General features: G+C 44.4%; 1 protein-coding gene across 4 annotated transcripts; it reads right to left on the reverse strand.

The window, feature by feature from the left end:
* Window positions 1-481: 481 nt before the first annotated feature.
* On the reverse strand, window positions 482-18566 carry prdm15 (PR domain containing 15). Of its 4 annotated transcripts, none has more exons than XM_061751348.1 (24): window positions 18405-18566; window positions 17904-17943; window positions 17713-17806; window positions 15040-15193; window positions 14811-14963; window positions 14634-14739; window positions 14488-14544; window positions 13398-13592; window positions 11835-12041; window positions 11629-11723; window positions 11434-11521; window positions 8674-8841; window positions 7400-7494; window positions 7192-7323; window positions 6089-6226; window positions 5843-6006; window positions 5373-5422; window positions 5090-5209; window positions 4879-5010; window positions 4718-4801; window positions 2634-2809; window positions 2473-2553; window positions 2137-2358; window positions 482-1399 (listed from the first exon to the last, which is right to left on the reverse strand). In XM_061751348.1, exons 1-24 carry the CDS (start codon window positions 18549-18551, stop codon window positions 863-865), a joined length of 3435 nt encoding a protein of 1144 aa, XP_061607332.1. In that variant the 5' UTR covers window positions 18552-18566; the 3' UTR covers window positions 482-862. The 4 variants fall into 4 exon arrangements, with proteins under 4 accessions (XP_061607332.1, XP_061607331.1, XP_061607333.1 ...); XM_061751347.1 differs by having other exon boundaries at window positions 5373-5452; XM_061751349.1 differs by lacking the exon at window positions 18405-18566 and adding an exon at window positions 18087-18379 and having other exon boundaries at window positions 5373-5452.
* Window positions 18567-19424: the final 858 nt, after the last annotated feature.

Consider the following 19424-nt stretch of genomic DNA (forward strand, 5'->3'; position numbering starts at 1 on the left):
TAAGAAATAAGAATAAATAAAAACACTCCTCGTCATAATCATTTTCATCTTATCGGAGACATACTATTGTCTTATCAGGGTACCTCCATTAGCAGTGTCCCCGCTAGAGGGCGCCAGAACTCACCAAGCGTGAGGTAAAATCAAGCTTGTCGACTAAATCGACATTCGTTATATCTCGTCGGAGGGAAGGGAGTTAACTTGTCCTCTTCCAGAGGGAGTCTAAGTCTCCAAAAGCACTGCAACAATGCGCTCCTGTGGGAAACAATTCTCTAAATTTCGCTTATTTGGCGACGTTAGTTCGGCTAGCAAGAACGCAATGCATCCTGGGATAAATGGCTGCAAGGCAGTCCGCGCATGCGCACAACGCTTGTCTTAACCTAATGTACATAATTATGTCACATATCAGTCTGAGTGGGTCAGTCAGGTACTGTGGATCATTATAAGTACGTAAGGATGAAAGACTTTCTTAATAAAAAAAACATTTCAATGACTACATCCTCTTTTTTTCTTTCAGACAAATTATCAGTTTTTTCCCCAGACAAAGCATTCACGAACAAAATTTCACAACTGAGCCACATACACTTATCACGATAAAAAAAAACTGTTCAAGCAATTCCATATTGATAAAAATGCACATTTAAAAGAATAATTTAAAAAAACGTCTTCTAGATTTTTAAAAACAATTTAATTTACCATTGTAACAGTTAGATTTTTTTTTAGAAGAAAAGAAAAGGGGGGAAAAAAATCACTTGCATGGCACTGAGAGGCATCTGGTTGACAATGATGAAATCTATACAGATTTAATCAAATCCGCACTGATTAGTGTCCGTACATGCTCGAGCATGAGGTGACCAGCACTTCATTAGTAGCTGAACATTTGTTGCGCGCTGCCGCTTTGCTGCTGTGGCGTGGGTGGCTGACTCTGGCTCGGCCGCCCTCCCTCAGGCCCTTGACTCTGAACCTCGTGAACCTCCCCCTGGGCGCCTTCACCCACAGGCGTGACCTGGCCGCCCTCGGCCGTCTGCACTGGCCTCCAGGCCAGAGTTTGGGCTTCGAGCTGGTGGCTCATGGGGTTGACAAGAGTAGCGAGGTTGATGAAGTGCGCGACCGACTGGGCCGACGGTCCTCCCGCGGGACCGACGGTTTCCGGGACGAGGTCGGCGGGCCTGTTGTGGAGCGTGGCCGAGCCGCTGACTGCGTCGAAGGTAACGGTGAGGATTGAGTTGTCCAGTGAGAGGGCCCGGTCGTTGGCTGTCAGGTGCCCGACGGCTACGGGCTGCAGGCTGGTGAACTGGGCGGGGGTTGGGCCGGTGATGGGCGTGACAGTGATGTTGCTCAGCCCCACCGCGTTGTTGGTGGAGGAGGTGGATGGGGCGTTGGGGTCAGTGAGAACCACCACCTGAAATGACAGGAGTTAGCGATGCAGGATTTCTTCTGCAGAAACAAGCCAAACGTATCGAATTCGACAGGAAGAATGAGTGCAGATTTGACTTGGCAAATACATGTACTGGCAATTCTAAAGTAACCGAGTTTTCCCACATCCATCCATCCATCCATTTCTCGTACCGCTTCTCCTCACTAGGATCACGGGCATGCTGGAGCCCATCCCAGCTAACTGAGGGCGGGAGGCGGGCTACACCCTGAACTGGTCGCCAGCCCATCGCAGGGCTCATCGAAATAAACAACCCTTCGCGCCCACATTCACACCTACAGACAATTTAGAGTCTTCGATCAATCTACCACGCATGTTTTTGGGACGTGGGCGGTAACAGGAGTACCCGGAGAAAACCCACGCAGCCACGGGGAGAACATGCAAACTCCACACAGGCGGGGCCGGGATTTGAAACCCGGTCCTCAGAACCGTGAGGCAGATGTGAGAGTAAAAAATATTAGGAACAACCCCAAGCGTGATGGAGTACAGTTCTCCAGCACTGCAAATTCCAACCGCGATCATAAACATTGACAATTTCCCCTTCCTGGGATCATTCTAACTGATATCTCTTCTGTTGATCTGTCATAACTGAATGTTATTAATAGAGCTACGAACGAATCAGTGGTGTTTTGAATTGACTCGCACAAAGAAAGAATCTAGTAAAAAAAAAAACTTTGAAGATTCAGACGAATATGCAACCGTACCTGCTGGATACTCTGGACTGCAGAGCTTGTTTCTGTCTCCTCGCCGACAACTACAGTGTTGAATTCTGGCAGAGATTCGTGTCTGGGTTCTGGGAAATCAACGTAATCATCTGATTCAGAAAGTTCTGGCTCGTGTGTGACTCTCAACTTCTTCTTGGCCTGGCGAGTAGGTCGGCTGGGTCTCTCCTGAGATGCGCTGTCTTTTTCAAGTGTCAGGGTTGCCTGTCATGTAGAACGCAAACACCCAGACAAGGTTCAGCGACATAATGTAAAGAAGGCTATCTGTTTTTGTGTATGTGGTGCATAAGTCAAAGCTGTTCCAGAATTCGGGTTCACCTGCGCGATGCTGATAGACGAGTCATTGATTGTCTGGGATTCCTGAAGCTCATCAAAGTCATCGATTCTCACAGGCACAATCTGGAGACACAAAAGGCAAACAAACAGTCAGGTTAATGTGTAATTGCGTAACAGAGTCCAACTAAGGCGTCGCCACTCACCTCCGGGTGTTTGCGTCGCAGGTGTCGGTTCATTGAGGCCCGCGTGGAAACCTTGGTGCCGCAGAGGTGACACGACTGAGCCTCCACCTTCTCGTGGGTCAGGTGCACGTGCTTTTGCAGCATGTACTCTGTCAGATACTTCTTATCGCAGGTCGCGCAAGTCCAGGTCTTTCCCACTGCAGCGAGAGAGGGAACATGGGAGTGGCTGGTAAATTCAGGGTTACTTTTTTTTTTTTTAAACAGTCTGTATCGTCTTACATTGGTCCTTAAAACGGAAAAGAATAAGCCCATAATGGGGAAATTACAAATTTACGGAAGCAAAGTAGACAGTAAACCACACAATAATAATAATATGGGTTTTGCCGGGGGCCTCTTCCCAGTAGGACATGCCTGGGACACCTCATCCAGGAGCCATCCTAACCGGATGCCCGAGACACATCATTGGATGACAAGCTTCTTACCTTGTGTCTCAGCTACATTCCCAGCAGGGAATATAATTTGGGCTGCTTGTATATCCACAATCTTGTTCTTTCGCGCCATACATACAGCTCATGACTAGTGGTGAAACGAGTACCGGTGAAGCGTAACACGGATCTCGCATAATACAACAGCACGTCAATCTCACAACATCTCCGCTGAAGATGCAGAATGCAGCGGGAAACCCGAAACAAGGTCAAGTTAATGTAGCGCAAATCAGTGAGATTCATGTTATTGTACCTTACTGACATATGGTTAGCCCTTGGAGGGCTACGGTTCTGTTAATTATGATAAGTTCCTCATGCCTATTTGAATTGACTTGTTTATTATACTTACAAGAAATGCAAAGTTTAAACTGAAATGTATTCATACGCATGTTTTATTTTTGTTAGTGTTGGAAATTGCCTCACTGAAAATGTTTCGAGACAAGAAAATAGTTTGCTGCTACGCAACGTGAATTCATTCATGATTAAGTGAAATGGCTTACTTTCTCGTGTATTCATAATTGTTCTTTAACAAAGCAGAATATAGTTTATCCCAATACTCAATTATTTGATTACATTTTTTTAATCAGCATACTTGAATACTAAAATATTCGATAGCAGCAGCCCTACTTGCGACCGTAGGTGAGAGTGACTTGCGGTTTACACGAACCGTATTAAGTTATTGAACTCACCTTTTGGGATTTCCGTCCATATTTACGGAACACAGGATAATAATAATAATAATAATAGGGTGGGTGGTGGGTTTTCACTTTTCTCACCCTTCCTCGATGTGCCGCCTCAGCAACTCTCTATATATTTAAATGAAGCAGAGGGAGTATTTCAAACTCCCCTGTTGCACAGCAAAACTGTTCTAGCACAAAGGCATACAGCTCCACCATTCTGCAAGGCCGTGCAGCTGAACAGGACAGGTTTGAAAAAAATAAAAATAAATATATATATATATATATACATATATACATACACACTGTATATAATGGACCACAGTGAAGACAGTCTTCATCAAGAGTAGAAAATATGGCATATAGCATAACAGTACAATTATAAAGAAATGGATGTCACCTTAAAAATGTATGGAAAGACGAGAGGAAAACAGGCCGGAGAGACTGCCAAGAGGCCGACAGCAACATTGAAGGGGGCTCCAGGAATTTCTGGCAAGCACTCCCTGTTTAGTTCATGTGAAAACAATGGCCGGTCTTCATATGTCTGGGCTATGGAGTAGGGGGGCCCAACGGAAGCCTTATGTTAAAAAGCACAACAACCAAGCTGGGCTAGATTTTGCAAAAACTTTTTGCCCATAATCCCAAAAGATATGTTTGCTGCAAACACAAGACTGCTCATCACCAAAAACACCTTACGTATACCTAAGCATGGTCGTGCCAGCATCATGCTTCAGGGCTCTTTTTCTTTAACTGGAACTGAGGACTTACTTAGGTGGAGAGAATTATGAACAGTTCTAAATACCAGTCAGTGCTGGCACAAAAACCCGAAGGCTTTGCACAATAAAGCTGAAGATGAAAAGCAACTTCATCTTTCACCATGACAATTTGCTAAAGCACCCATCCAAATCCACAAACCGATGGCTTCACCAGAAAACAGACTTGCCTGTATGAATGAGCTTGTGCGTCTCGAGAGTTGTTCTTTCACTGAAAGTCTTGCCGCAGAGCTCACACATGAAGTCTTTTATACCTACGTGCACAGGCACACACAAAATATGACGTACTCAATTTCTTATTTGAATGGAACACTTTCAAATGATAACTTACCTGTATGTCTTTTATAGTGTTTGAGCATGTTGACTTTCTGGGCAAACTTGCGGTTACACTCCTTACATTCGTACTCTTTGATGCCCTTGTGTAACTTCATGTGGTGCCTGAGAGCATGCTTGGTCTTCATGCCTGCACGAGGCGCACAGTAGGTGCCATCATGTTGAGACAATCCAAAGAACAACGAGACATGCACACTAAAGGAGCTGACCTTTCCCACACTCTGCACACAGGAAGTCTCGGATGTCGTCGTGGACCCTCAGGTGCTCCTTCAGCATGTCCTTCCTCGCAAAGGATTTGCCACACTTGTCACAGCCGTGGCTCTTCACCCCTGAAGGATGTACAACCCTCTTAACTCATATTTAGATTACACAAGATGTTTCCTATCCACGCCATGTACTTAACACTTGGGGGGGAGGGGGGGGGGGGGGGAAGGACAATTGTAGACATTAAAAATCAAATATTATACCAAAGATCCGATTGCATGATCTCACCAGTGTGGATGATCTTGTGCCTCTCGAGGTTACCAATACTATTGAAGATTCTGCCACATATTTCACAGGGATGGATATACCTTTAGAAGAGGTAGAGATAGGCACATAAAAATGCTACATGTTGTGGGCAGACACGCTCCACGCCAGGGATCGCGCTTGTAATGTAACCAGTGCAACTTTCCGGCAGGCCATCCAACCGGGTTTTCACCGCTTATCCCGTTCAGGCTCACGGGTGAGCTGGAGCCCATCCCGGCTGACTGCGGACTGTTTGCCAGTCAATCACAGGGCACACATACGAAAAGAACCATTCGAATTCACACTGTAAATATACCTAACCTTCAGGAGGAAACCCAAACAAAGACATGCAAACTCCACGTAGAAAGGTCAGAGGCAAGAATTGAACCCAGAACCTTTGACTGTAAGCATGTTGCACCCCGCTGTCCGTGAAGCAACGTCAATGTACTCCTTACTTCTGTACAGCAGGGTCAGGCAGCTGCTCTCTGTGGATGACCAGGTGGGCGTTGTACGTGGCCTTGAGTGCAAAGCGACGGTTGCAGATCGCGCAGCCGTAGCCTCGCTCTTTGTGCTGCTCTGTGATGTGCTTCAGATAGTCTCGGCCCTTGGCGAACGACATCTGGAGACACGGAGCTGTCGGAATTTGCGCGGGCTCCAATTGATATCTTCAGAACGTTTGGCCGACCGGGGCCCGAGCTAACCTGACATTTCTTGCAGTTGTACTTGTGGTGCTCGGGGTCATCATCTTCTTCATCGTCCTTTTCGTCACTGTCGCCTGATGAAATGCCGATCTTCTTTATGAAGTCCTCCCTCTTCTGCTCATCCATTAAGGCTATATCCTGCAACAAATTGGGTTTATTCCAAACGCAACACTTGCCTCTGCAGTACATCCAGTAATAGTAATGTAAGTACTGTAAGTACTGTGATGGTAGTCATCTTATTAATTGTTAATTGACTGTTTTAACAATAATGAACTATTGCTGGAGCCTGTTCTAGTTAAGAGCTAAAATACTAAGAGACTATAGCTAATCAGTTACCTCTCTTGCATGAAACGTATGCACGTTTTACACTCTTTTCGTTATAGTTATAATACATTTGTTTGGTTTTGATCAAATGTTATTGTGGCTTAGTGCAAGATGCAACAGACACACAAGGTGGAGAACCCTGTAAATTTTGTTGGAGGAGGCAAAAAAAAAAAAAGGTGTGAATACAAGAATTTAATTTAAATGATCGTTTTTAAAGTGGATTTGTATTTGGGCCAAGTAAGGTAGTAGGCAACAAGGTCGAGGAGATACAGCGCTCACAAAAAGGGCTTGGGGGAAGATGGACGGCCTTGCGCTTTCATTCTTCAATTGAACAATTTGGAAGGACGCGTTCAGATTTTGTCAGCCTTGCTGGAGCCTTGTTGTGCTCTACCGAGTGTTTTCTAGTACCACTTGCTATTTTTAATAAAATAACATCAGACGAGATTTTTTTGGGGTGGGGGGTGGGGGGGAGGCTCCAAAGCAATGTAAAAAGAGCTATGTTCGTTGAATCTGTCATAAAAGATAACTTGTTTCACAAAATAATTTGCTTCCCAACGTTTACAGGGGGAAACCCAAAAGAAATGTTTGAAAGAGAGCAGGCCCATTAATAAATGTGTTGGGTTGTCCATTAACAAACATTCTATTGTAATTATCAGACTCGTGAGTAGCTCAAGAAGAGTAACCCGCATGTCATAATCGTAATAAGAAACCAGCGTTACTTATTTTATTCTCATTAACAAAAGATGTGGCTGGAAATGTACTAGGGATAAAGTTCTGACCTTGAAGTGAACATGAATGTGATCACGAAGCACGTCCACTCGGAAGAACTTGCGCCCGCAAATCTCGCAGGTGTATTTCTTATCGCCGTGAGTTAGCAGATGTTTGTTCATGTTACTTCGGCAGGAGAACACCTGTTCATACACGTGAGAATTATGGTCAATTCCTGGGATCCTGTGCGTGTGTTGGACTTGCAGGCAGAGAAGTCACCTTGCCACAAATGGGACATGGTGATGGTTCCTTTCTGTACTTGGTGGCTTCTTCCCCATTGGTCTCCAACTCCTCTCTCTTCATGTGCTTTGGCCCTGGGTCAAACATATTCTTGTTCAATCTACTTAAGGGTACAGACTATGGAAATGTACTTTTTCATAGCGTGTATACAAAGTAGTTGGGTCTCTGGAGTGCCTGCCCACCCATCAATTGTGAAATTAGACAACCAAGTAAATCTGTTGTTCTGCCCTTTCCTGATAACGAGCCGTAAAGCATAAATTCTTCGGACGGAGTCTAAGAAGAGTCACCAACAACACCACAAAAAGTCGCTATATTATTGCACATCGGTTTTATTTGTTCTATTTTATTAAATACTAGAGGGGTGGGAAACATTTGCTAAGTATGCAACACTAAGCAGCCGCTCTCCCCGTGTCACAGGCCGTATTGGGCATTTGCACGAGACAGAACTGCGCCCCGAAACCGAGTGATTTGCACGATGGTGTGACAAGTGGAAATCAAGCGTGCTGTAATTCCTCGTGTATTGTGACCAAAGAATTTCAGACACATTTTAGGTCTCTTTTAAAGGACCCAGGACGTCAACCCAAGTCATGATATTCAGGCTTCATACACCTTCAAGGACTTTCAGGGTACATTTTTATGCTTTTCCAGCTGTATTGGGAAATTGTACTACTCATCGCAACAGTTTACATCCTGGCAGTACGGTGGCCGAGCCGTTAGCGCATCTGCCTCAGATTTTCAAGTTTGGGGGTTTGAATCCTGGCTCTGGCCCCCCCGTGTGGGGTTTACGTGTTCTCGCTGTGCTTGTGTGGCTTTTCTCCGGGTGCGTCGGCTTCCTCCTACGCTCCAAAAACATATCTGATACCACCGCGACGCCGCTCCAGAACAGATCAGTTTTCGATTCGAGTGCGCGCCGCGTCACAGCGTTCCACGGTCACGCCCCCTCAGCACATACACAATGAGCGGGGAAAGTCAACGGCGGCTTGTGCATTGCCAAGTGCGGTGTGAAAAGGCCTTTCCAGCCATGTTGTGCTTCTTCATTCCAAATGTTTAGCTGTGACGCAGGCTGTTTGAGCAGACGGGTATCAAAACAGCAGGTGTGCAAAGTCACACAGCTCACGTTTCTCTCAGGACACTTCAAATTAAATAACCCACCACGTTGAATGTATTCCCTCCAAGAACTATATCCCTCAACGATGAGAATAATGCTTAATGTTTGCATTGCAAATCCAAATATTTCAGTAATAGATTCTCACCGACACCGTGCCTCCTGTGGTGCTCCTGCATAACATCCTTGCGGTAAAACATCTTATTGCAGATTTCACAGGAGTAGAGCTTTTCTCCATGCTTCTTCTTGTGCTTGGACAGGTTGCTGTTAGTGGAGAAGAAGCGGGAGCAAATATCACACTGGAATGTCTTGTCGTCTGGAGAAAAGAAGATGATAATCCAATTAATTTCGGTTTACTGGTTCACATTCACGCACTGCGACTGGCAGCTGATCATTGCGGGGTGTACCCTGCCTCTTGCTCAATGTCAGATGGAATCGGCTCCAGGCTACCTGTGACCCTAATGAGGACAAATATACTGTTGTAATCCGTCTGTCCGACCATTTTCTATACCGCTCGTCCTCCGCATTAAGGTCGGGTCCCAGGTGACTTTGGGCAAGAGGCAGGGTACAACCCGGACTGGTCGCCAGCCGATCGCAGGGCACATATCGACAAACATCCATTCACAAACATTCAAACCTAAGTACTTCGATGAACCGATCTATGTGGGAGGAGGTAAACTGGAGCCTGGACTCGAAACCCCAACCTGAAAACTGTGTGTTAGATGTAACTACCCGTCCACTGTGCCATAGGAAACAATATACCGACCGCCAATTCACAGACAGCGGCGTCAACCCGTCTTACAATTGCATAAACCCTAACACAAGGGGGCACTAACCTTTTTGAAACTGACACCTACTTCTCGGGTACGGATTAATGCCGACGGCGAGCCTTTTGAAATAACAAATTTGCTGAAAAAATTACCTTTACCTATATGTTACTATTAATCATTATTGACATTTATGTAAAGACACTGATCAGGTGCATGATTTCTCAGAAAAAAATGATCAACAACGATTTAACAAGGAACGAAAAAGATAAATGTCATTAAGCAAAACTTCATGTCTATAAATCTCCCCACGCGTTAACATTTTCAAATGATCACTTCTACAACAATCCTAGAAATTCACAACATCCAATCACGGGTGAGCTTCTTTTAGAACAGGCCACCGGGCTTCTCATGTGTTCCTTGGGGGTACCTGGTGCCCGCAGGGACCATGTTGGTGACCCCTGCCCTGACATCTTACGGTGTCCAGTACAGGTAAATGACAGTCCAGGGTTGATATTTTAGATCATATACAATGCAAAAGAAATCTGTACTGTATCAAACGGAATGAAAGCACAATGTTTGGTGCAAATGCAGCTTCAGAAATCGGAACCCTTAGTTTCCACTTAATGTTAATACGTCAATCAACCAACCACTTTATATATTGTGAACCAGCTCAAGGTCTTCACGGGGGCTTTAGCCTCTCCCACCTGACAAAGGGTGAAAGGCAAACTACGTACACCCTTAATTTGTCGCCGATATATTAAGGTGATTGAATGAAGCACTGAGTGCGGATGAGCACACCAGGGGCCTCATGTACAAAGAATTTCCTACTGGAACATGGCGTACGCTCAAATCCAGAAAACGTCGTACGCACACATAAATCCAAGCACATTTCCTTCGTACATCCCAATCAACGTGGAAAATGAGCAAGGTAATGACAAAAAATGTTTTTTCTGAACGTGAAGTTGCTCAATGAAGTGGAGGTGTGCAAGAAAATCCTCTTTGGCACGCTATGCTCCAGCGTTAACAACAAGCGAAAGAAGAGTGAATGTGGACAGCGCGTGTGCGGCTGTTCGTGCTGTGGGGTCGGAACAGCGCGAGCACGCTGGACTAAAAAAGCAGGGGTCAGACGTAAAGGTGGATGTGAAGCGCAGGGCAGCCAAAGTGTGGACAAAACAGGCGCAGGAATCGGCGCGGAGGGCCTCACCCCGTTCGAGGAGACAATCGCTGCGATCGCGGGTGACACTAAACTCTCAGGGGTGGTGGGAGCACATGTGGCTGACTCTGATCACCCCACAAGGGTGTATATATGTATTTTTATAACTCACAACAAATGAGTTCATACAGTAACCTACACTCAGCCCTATGACATAAAGGTTCATGAGTAAATGTATGCATGGGATTTGGAATCAATCTTTTGAATTCAAATAGAAGCACATCAGCAATTGATTACTCAATTAATGATTTGAAAGATAATTGAACAGATTTTAATCCTATGCAGCCGATGTAAATGTTCAAATTAAATTCAAAAGGATTCTTTTTTCCCAGTGCTGGCATCGCTGGTGTCACAAGAGCGGGGGTTTCGGCCGCCGTTCCTTTGCGTCTCCTCCGGCATCCCCAGCGTCTCCGACGCAATTACACTCCAACAACCGGCCGCCGATTCATTTAATACACTGGTTAACAAGTGAATTCCGAGTCTGATTGTTGAAATCAAATGTTGCCCGGCAGTAATTGTTCATCAGTGCTAATTGTTCATGTGTGTCTGATGTGCAGATTTATTATATAACAGTTTCCCAGCATCACCTCTGTCGCCAAAGCACCAACGGCTGCAGAAACGTGCGTACGCCAGCCGTGCAGTTGGCGTGAGGCACCGCACATTTCACTCTCGATACATCTGAACTTTGCCGTGAAAATGAACGTACGCCACGTTTTTGTGCGTACGCACCTTTTGTACATGAGACCCCATGTGTGCAAAAGTCAGCTGTGAACCATCTTTAGTTTTCCGTTTTATTTTGGACAATCTATTCAACAATACAATCAAGGCACTGAGCAGGGTCTGCAATACAGGCCCCTTTGCAGGACTCTCAAGGGGAATGTGGTTCCCAGTTTCCAATCTAACAAAACGCACAGAGCATCCTTACCTGTCCTGCAGTTGTGAAATTTTAAGGCATTTTCCAGACGGAAAGATTTGTCGCAAGTGTTGCATTTATATTTGTATTCCAGGTCCGGCTGACAGATGCACACACAAAAAAAAAAAGGTTAAAAAAAAAGGGGGGGGGGGGGGGTTAGACAGAGAAGCTAATCGTCCATTGAGATAATTCTGTATCATGACCCACCACATTCTTGCTGTGCTTGTAGGAGATGTGCTGCTTCAGACTCTCCTTTCGACTAAACAACTTGTCACAATCATCACACTTAAACAGTTTATCACCTGGAGAGATGAAATGCGAAGAGAAGATTCACTTGAATCATATTTAGTTCCCTAAAAGAGGCAACCTGACTCCTCACTGTTACCAAAGTCAGAGTAAATCTGTCCCAGTACCGTGTGATCGGATATGTCGGTTCAGGTTACTGCTGTTCTGAAAGACCTTGTTACACAGGGAGCAGCGGTACACCCTTTTGTGCTCTCGGCCTTTGTGTCTCTTGTGCAAACTTCCGACGTCTGAAGCCCCGAGATGACGGCATCTCTCTGTAGCAACTGCTAAGTCTGTGGTGAGTGGCTCTGTGCTCGCCACAGGTGGCTTCACATCTGCACACATGAAGGAAGGTTATGGAGAAAGCGTTCCTGCATACGGTTCAGATTGATGAGAAGCTCAAAATTTGGGTTGCATATAATTACAACCATGATATCCAATTGTGTGAACACTTTGGACAAGCATCGTCAATTTTATGTAGAGGGCTAACTTAACCACACCCGCATGTTACCATTCACACGCACACACAAAAATCAAAAATAAAAAAGAAATCTCTCTCTCCCAAATTTCAACATACACCACTATCCCCGGACACTGAAATACTCAACAGTTTTAACTTTAATCAACACATCAACTTTACCACCCACACTCTGGAGGACTAACCTCGCCTGCTCTCTGACTAAAGTTACATCTATTTGATTGCAACCACCTCCAACAGCCCTAAATTGGTTCAAATCATGTCTTTCTTCCAGACATCAATTCATCTCAGTTAATAACCGCACATCCCCGAGGGCCCCCCATTTCCCAAGGTGTACGCCAAGATTCCGTGCTCAGCCATCGCTTCTTCGTCCTCTACCCGTCCCTCCTTGATTCATCCTGCCGCATTAGTCTCAACTTCCACTGTTTTGCTGATGACATTAAGCTTCTGATCTCCACCAAAGAATCTCCATTGCTGCTTACTCCACCCTGACAAACTGCATCTACAAAATAAAATCCTGGCTTCAAACCAACTTCAACTTCAACAGCGCTACTGTACTCACCTCAAGCCTTTTTCATCTCCAGAACTTTCCCCAACTCCATCAATCCCTCTCATTCTCAGCTGCGGAGATTCTCATCCAAGCGTTCATCACTTCCTATCTGGACTACTGCATCAGTGTCCTCATCAAAAATTTAAATAAAAAACTGTGAACTCTACTGCACGCTTGCTTACCCAGACATGGACCAGTGATCACATTACCACTGTCCTCCACAAGCTCCAGTAGCTCAAAATCCCTTAGAGAATCCACTTCAAATTCATATCTGATGAAGATCGTTCCTCCCACCCTCTGGAATTCCCTCCCAAAAGCCACCGGTGACTCCCCATTTCTCTCCACTTTCAAGAAAAAAAAACAAGACTCATCTATTCAAAACCACTTTCAACCACCGAGTTTCTTGTAGCTGACACCTGATTTTATTTGTAACTTTTTATTTGTTAACATTGAAACTTTGATTTAAATCTCGAGAGACCATTTAGGGAATGCCCTCATTGTCGATGATGTCAAGAAGACATAGGAGAGAACCAAAACAAGAACAGAGCAAAGATTATTGAACACATTCGATACATATTTCTGGAATGGTATACAGTGACAATTGGGAATGAATGATGAAGCTGCAGCACAGCAGACAGACAGACCACTCCCGTTATTCCTCACCTCTGCTCCTGCTTGCAGTGGTGACAGGTCGAGGCCTACGGCCCTTCGCTCTCCTTCCACGAGCGAGTCCCCTCTTCACAGTAGGCCGAGCAGTCGGGGAAGGAAGCTCCTCACCGGGCTTGACTGTGCACTCCTGCTGTGGCAGTAGGGAGTCTTCTGGAAGCTCTGTAGAGGCCATCTCTTTCATTACAGCACCTATCATGTAACATGTGAGCAGAAAACAGAAATGAACAGAGAACAGAGTAGTTAAAAACACCATTGTTATTACACATGGACAGAGAGCCAGTGGTCTGGACCACTTGTGAGCACATCTTTGTAAGCAGAGTAAAGTGTCAATGTGACCTGGACCAAATGGAAGAACTGTGCAGTCAACTATTGCACTTTCCAGTTTACTCTAAAAGCAAGGGTCATACACCTTTTCCAATGCTAAAATGGAGCATGTTCCAGCTCCTATTAGACATAATAGCTACAAATGCATAGAAATATAAACATATCGGCACTCTGATCAATTACCATATTGACTCAAAAGCGATGGCATTAAATTGCAACCATCCATACTTTTGCGATAGCGCTTATCCTGTTCAGGGTCACGGGGAATTGAAGCCTATCCAGGCTAATCTGGGGTGAAAGGCAGTCTATACCCTGGACTGGTTACCAGTCAATCACAGGGCACTTATTGAGACAGACAACCATTCACACTCTCATTCAAACCAATACTGAGTGGGAACTGAACCAACGCTCCAGAGGTCAGGCGAATATAGCACTACACTAGCCGTGACTAAATCATATTAAACACATTAAAGAAAATTGAAAAGGACATATGAGTTACAATAAATATGTTTATTCTCAATCTTCCAAGGAAACTACTGACTCATATCATTAAAAGTCAAGGATTTCAATCACACTTTGGAACACAGTAAAAAGTATTATTATATAACTGCATCCATAACTTTTTATAGCCTCCCACTGTATTTACTTTCATGTAGAGCCACGTGTTTATGACAGGTGATCGCATCGCTCAGAATGCAGGGTAACGCAACATGTTTGTGAAGTCTTACATAGCCGCACAGAATACTTTAAATTGGCTTACCTGCATTTTTGTCATTCGCCAAAGGGGGTGGAGAGGAGCTGGTTTTCTCAGAAGTCTCTGTGATAGAGCCAGAAGACAGTCAGATCCAACGACAAGGTTATTTTGAGAATACCATTCAAACACATCATCATTACAATGTTATGAACCTAGAGGTGGCAGCAGCTCAATCGGAAGCTTGAGCATGGGCTTCTCCATCTTTTTGGCATAGAAAGCTCCATACCAGACCCTCAGCTCTGCTCCTGGCAGCACATCCTGGCAGAGGCAGAAGGATGAGCCGAATTTCCACACCCATATGTCTACTGGGATTGGGAGTGCACACAAACCTGGGACGTATTGAAGAAAACCTCATCATCCTGCTGGTAAGCTGTCAGATTCTGGTGTTGGTGGTCTGTGGCAGGTCGCACCAGCATCATCCAGTTACAGTCATCTTCACTACTGCAGTCAAAACACACCACTATGCCATCCTTCTGGAAGATCTGGTCAACAGAGGGTGGGGATTTAGTTAGGCCAATGTTGCAAACTGCACATATCTCAGAAATTACATCAACATACCTTTAAGGGAAACACTCCTTCTTTAGCCAAAACGGGGAGCCGCTTAGCCTCGAATGGCCCAAAACGAGTCCTTTTGACCAGCCGTCGCTGGACAAAAACTCCCTCGCCGCCTCCTGCCACACCCCTGATCTCCAGGCTATTTGGAATGGAGGAGCTGAGACGGACGGGAGCAGGGAACATTTGTTATGAAATTGCACATGCACAACCTCAAAATTATTATTAATGTATTAGATTGCGATGACATCTACAACCCCAATTCCCCAATGAAGTTGGGACGCTGTGTTAAACAGAAATAAAAACAGAATACAATTTGCAAATCATGTTCAACCTATATTTAATTGAATACACTACAAAGACAAGATATTTAATGTTCAAACTGATAAACTTTATTTTTTTTTTAGCAGATAATCATTAACTTGGAATTTTATGGCTGGAACACGTTCCAAAAAAGCTCCCACACATCCCAAAGGTGAAAAGGCGAATTGGGAACAGGTGGGTGCCATGATTGGGCAGAAAAGGAGCTTCCCTGAATTGCTCAGTCATTCAAAAGCAAAGATGGGGCGAGGTTCACCTCTGTGAACAAGTGCATGAGGAAATAGTCAAAAAGTTTAAGGACAATGTTCCTCAACGTACAATTGCAAGGAATTTAGGGATTTCATCCTCTACGGTCCATATCATCATCGAAAGTTTCAGAGAATCTAAAGAAATCACTGCATGTACGCGGCAAGGCCAAAAACCAACATCGAATGCCCGTGACCTTCGATCCCTCAGGCGGCACTGCATCAAAAACCGACATCAATGTGTAAAGGATATCACCACATGGGCTCAGGAACACTTCAGAAAAGCAATGTCAGTAAATACAGTTGGGCGCTACATCCGTAAGTGCAACTTGAAACTCTACTATGCAAAGCAAAAGCCATTCATCAACAACACCCAGAAACGCTGCCGTCTTCTCTGGGCCCGAGCTCATCTAAGATGGACTGATGAGAAGTGGAAAAGTGTTCTGTGGTCCGACGAGTCCACTTTTCAAATTGTTTTTTGGAAATTGTGGTCGTCGTGTCCTCCGGGCCAAAGAGGAAAAGAACCATCCGGACACAAAGTTCAAAAGCCAGCATCTGTGATGGTATGGGGCTCTGTGAGTGCCAATGGCATGGGTAACTTACACATCTCTTAAGGCACAATTAATGCTGAAAGGTACATACAGGTTTTGGAGAAACATATGCTGCCATCCAAGCGACGTCTTTTTCATGGATGCCCCTGCTTATTTCAGCAAGACAATGCCAAACCGCCTTCTGCACATGTTACAACAGCGTGGCTTCGTTGTAAAAGAGTCTGGGTACCAGACTGGCCTGCCTGCAGTCCAGACCTGTCTCCCATTGAAAATGTGTGGCGCATTATGAAGCGTAAAATACGACAACGGAGACCCGGACTCCTGAGCAAGAATGGGAAAGAATTCCACCTACAAAGCTTCAACAATTAGTGTCCTCAGTTCCCAAATGTTTATTGAATGTTGTTAAAAGAAAAGGTGATGTACCACAGTGGTACACATGACCCTGTCCCAGCTTTTTGGGAACGTGTTGCAGCCATAAAATTCCAAATTAATTTTTATTTGCTAAAAAAAAAACAATCAAGTTGATCAGTTTGAACATGAAATATCTTGCCTTTGTAGTGTACTCAATTAAATATAGGTTGAACATGATTCACAAATCATTGTATTCTGTTGTTATTTATGTTTAACACGACATCCCAACTTCATTGGAATTGGGGTTGTAATAAAGGAGTTACATACATACAAAATTGCTAGAAGCTTAATTTTGATTGACTGTATCGTGCTGTAGTAATTTAACAATTGATTTATCATTGTGGGTTTAGTTTGCAGTGGTGTGGAAGTCCACCGCATCATACCAGATGTGTTTCTTCTGTAATAACTTGGCTACCTTAATTAGTAGGGCTGGTGGATGGTTGGTAGGTGGGGGGGCTCCAATAGAACAACATCAGCGTCATGATTTTTTTGCTTCATGATTGCTAGATTGATTTTTTTGGTAATAATATGAAGCCATGTTCAATAGGGACAACTAAAATTCCTACTTAAGATATAAAGATAAAAGAGAGTATTTTTATATTGTGCATTTGCGTGGAGTCCAGGCTTTGAAATGAGAGCTCCAGCTCACTTCGATATAATGGATGTTAATTCAAAGGCTCATATGACAATAATAATTTAAAAAATGAAATAGTAATAATAGAATTTAAGTTCAAACGGATATGTAGCAGTTTACTTTGAAATAAATATGATGGCTAAATCTTAAAAACTGACTCACACATCAGGGAAATAAGGCTCATGATATAGTCTGTAGATGTCATCATTAGGGATGCTCGATTCTGCATTTTTTTTCAGACTGATACCAGTACAGTGGAACCTCCAGTTCCCAGCTTAATTCGTTGAGTGACCCCCATTTGTAACCGGAAACTTTCTCAAACTAAGATAATTGTTTCCCATTGAAATGAATGGACATTTAAAAAAATTTACATCTACAATATGATTGGATGCTTTGCACAGTGAGGTCAGATGTCACTTCACGCTTCTTCACAGTTCCATTTTACTGGGCACTTTTGTGCAATGCTGGCTACTATAAAAGTAACAGACCGATGAATTAAATAAAGGTGCACGCTCACCGGGCACGACTGAGGACAAAAGAGTCCTGGACGGTCACCAGGGGTCCAAATTCAGGGCACTCGGAGTCATGGTACTGCCCACAGTCCTCACACCCTAGATCACACACACACGCACGCACGCACACACACTTCACCTGTCATCACACACGCCTATTGCGACACTGAAACAGTTTCGAGGGGCAAATACTCACAGATGAACTCTTCTGGAGTCTGAGCTGCCATTCTGCACACCTAACAACAATTAAGAGGGAACGTTTAACAAGTAGGGAGTCAAAGAGTTGCGTATTCAAATAAGAGCTCAAACCCGAAAGGCCATACTGATATGTGCGAAATGATTGAATGCGCAAACACAACAGTATTGTGTCAACACCGACCGGGCGACGTAGTTGGTGCCGACGCGTTTAACGTGTGCAGTCCAAGTAGATCCGGGATTTCGGCGGCTCCCAAACCGGAGCCGGGTTTTAACTCCGATCTGAGCGGCCGGTCTCGAACAAAAATGTAACAAAGAACAATCGGCATGGCGGATGGACGGGAGACGCAAAGCGCCAAACCGGAGTCTTCCAACGAACAGCAATGGAGGCGACGAAGCAAAAACTCTTAGCGAAAAAAAAACAAACCGGCGACACCCGTTGAACTCAACCGTGGCGACAATTTGCCGGAGTTCAATTTACAATGGCGGTGAGCTAGCTTACCTTTTCTGCAAAAGACGCCTCATTTATCGAATCCTGACTCCGGGTTCCAATCCGCTCCAGAAACGGCGCAGGACCGGAAATGAAGCGCGTGGTGCATTGTGGGAGATGTAGGCAAATGAATGAAGGCGTTGATGAAGATAGCGCCATCGAACGTTCATTTCGGGACAATAACATGTCACGCTTGCATCGTTTTTGTGAAAGTCGACTTATATTTGTATGAAAAAAATAATAATATTCGTATAATTCAATGCATGTATAATGATATGGCCTACTTTAAAATATAGGTACAAATGTTTGTTATTGCAGGGGTGTCAAACTCAAATTCACGATGGGCCAAAATTTTAAATTGGGACAACGGCGCCAGCCAAACTCAACATTTAATGAAAAATCACTGTGATGTGCATGTTTCCCTTTTTTGCAGAAATGTAGCGTTAAAGTTTATCATTGACATGAATTCAATGATGTTCTATTCTTTGTTGCAGACACGTTGCTCCACACATGACAAACCGGTCTGTCTTTTACTTTAGTGCACAGACAAATCTGCCTCCCACCTGTCTTGGAAGTTTCCCATCTTTCGTTTGACCATTTTTGTAAATTTGCTCGAGGAGACTTGTAGCATAGTTGCTAACGACTGCAACAGAGAGGTAAGGGGCGCTCGCCGGTCTAGACTGATGGGCCAACACACGAGCAAAGCATTTTGGGATTTGTAATATTAGTGGCGCATGCGCTACATACTGGTTGGCCAGCTCTAATACACATTTGGTATGGTCTCGCGGGCCAAATAGAATTACAGCGTGAGCCAAATTTGGCCCCCGGGCCCGAGTTTGACATATATGGTCTAGGGGGTTCTCTGTTATCTTGGATGGTCCGAGGAATGCAAAGTTATCGATTTCCTTTCACCATCGTTCCTATCATACTGTGTAGTGTGTTGTTGTTTGCACTATAAGGGGGGAAAAACTGTTTTTGTTTTAATTTCTCATTTTAAAAAACATTCCAGCAACAAGTTTTTTCTCATGTTTT

Source organism: Phyllopteryx taeniolatus, chromosome 17 (genome assembly GCF_024500385.1).
Source record: "Phyllopteryx taeniolatus isolate TA_2022b chromosome 17, UOR_Ptae_1.2, whole genome shotgun sequence".
Classification (NCBI taxonomy): domain Eukaryota; kingdom Metazoa; phylum Chordata; class Actinopteri; order Syngnathiformes; family Syngnathidae; genus Phyllopteryx; species Phyllopteryx taeniolatus.

What these genes read in the sequence shown, in the direction of transcription:
- prdm15 (XM_061751347.1), bottom strand. Translation starts at nt 18,551, where the DNA reads ATGGCGCTATCTTCATCAACGCCTTCATTCATTTGCCTACATCTCCCA. An exon ending in TTTTCTTCAATACGTCCCAG is followed by an intron (nt 14,740 to 14,810) that starts GTTTGTGTGCAC and finishes TGCCTCTGCCAG; the next exon opens with GATGTGCTGCCAGGAGCAGA. An exon ending in CGTCTATCAGCATCGCGCAG is followed by an intron (nt 2,359 to 2,472) that starts GTGAACCCGAAT and finishes TCTACATGACAG; the next exon opens with GCAACCCTGACACTTGAAAA.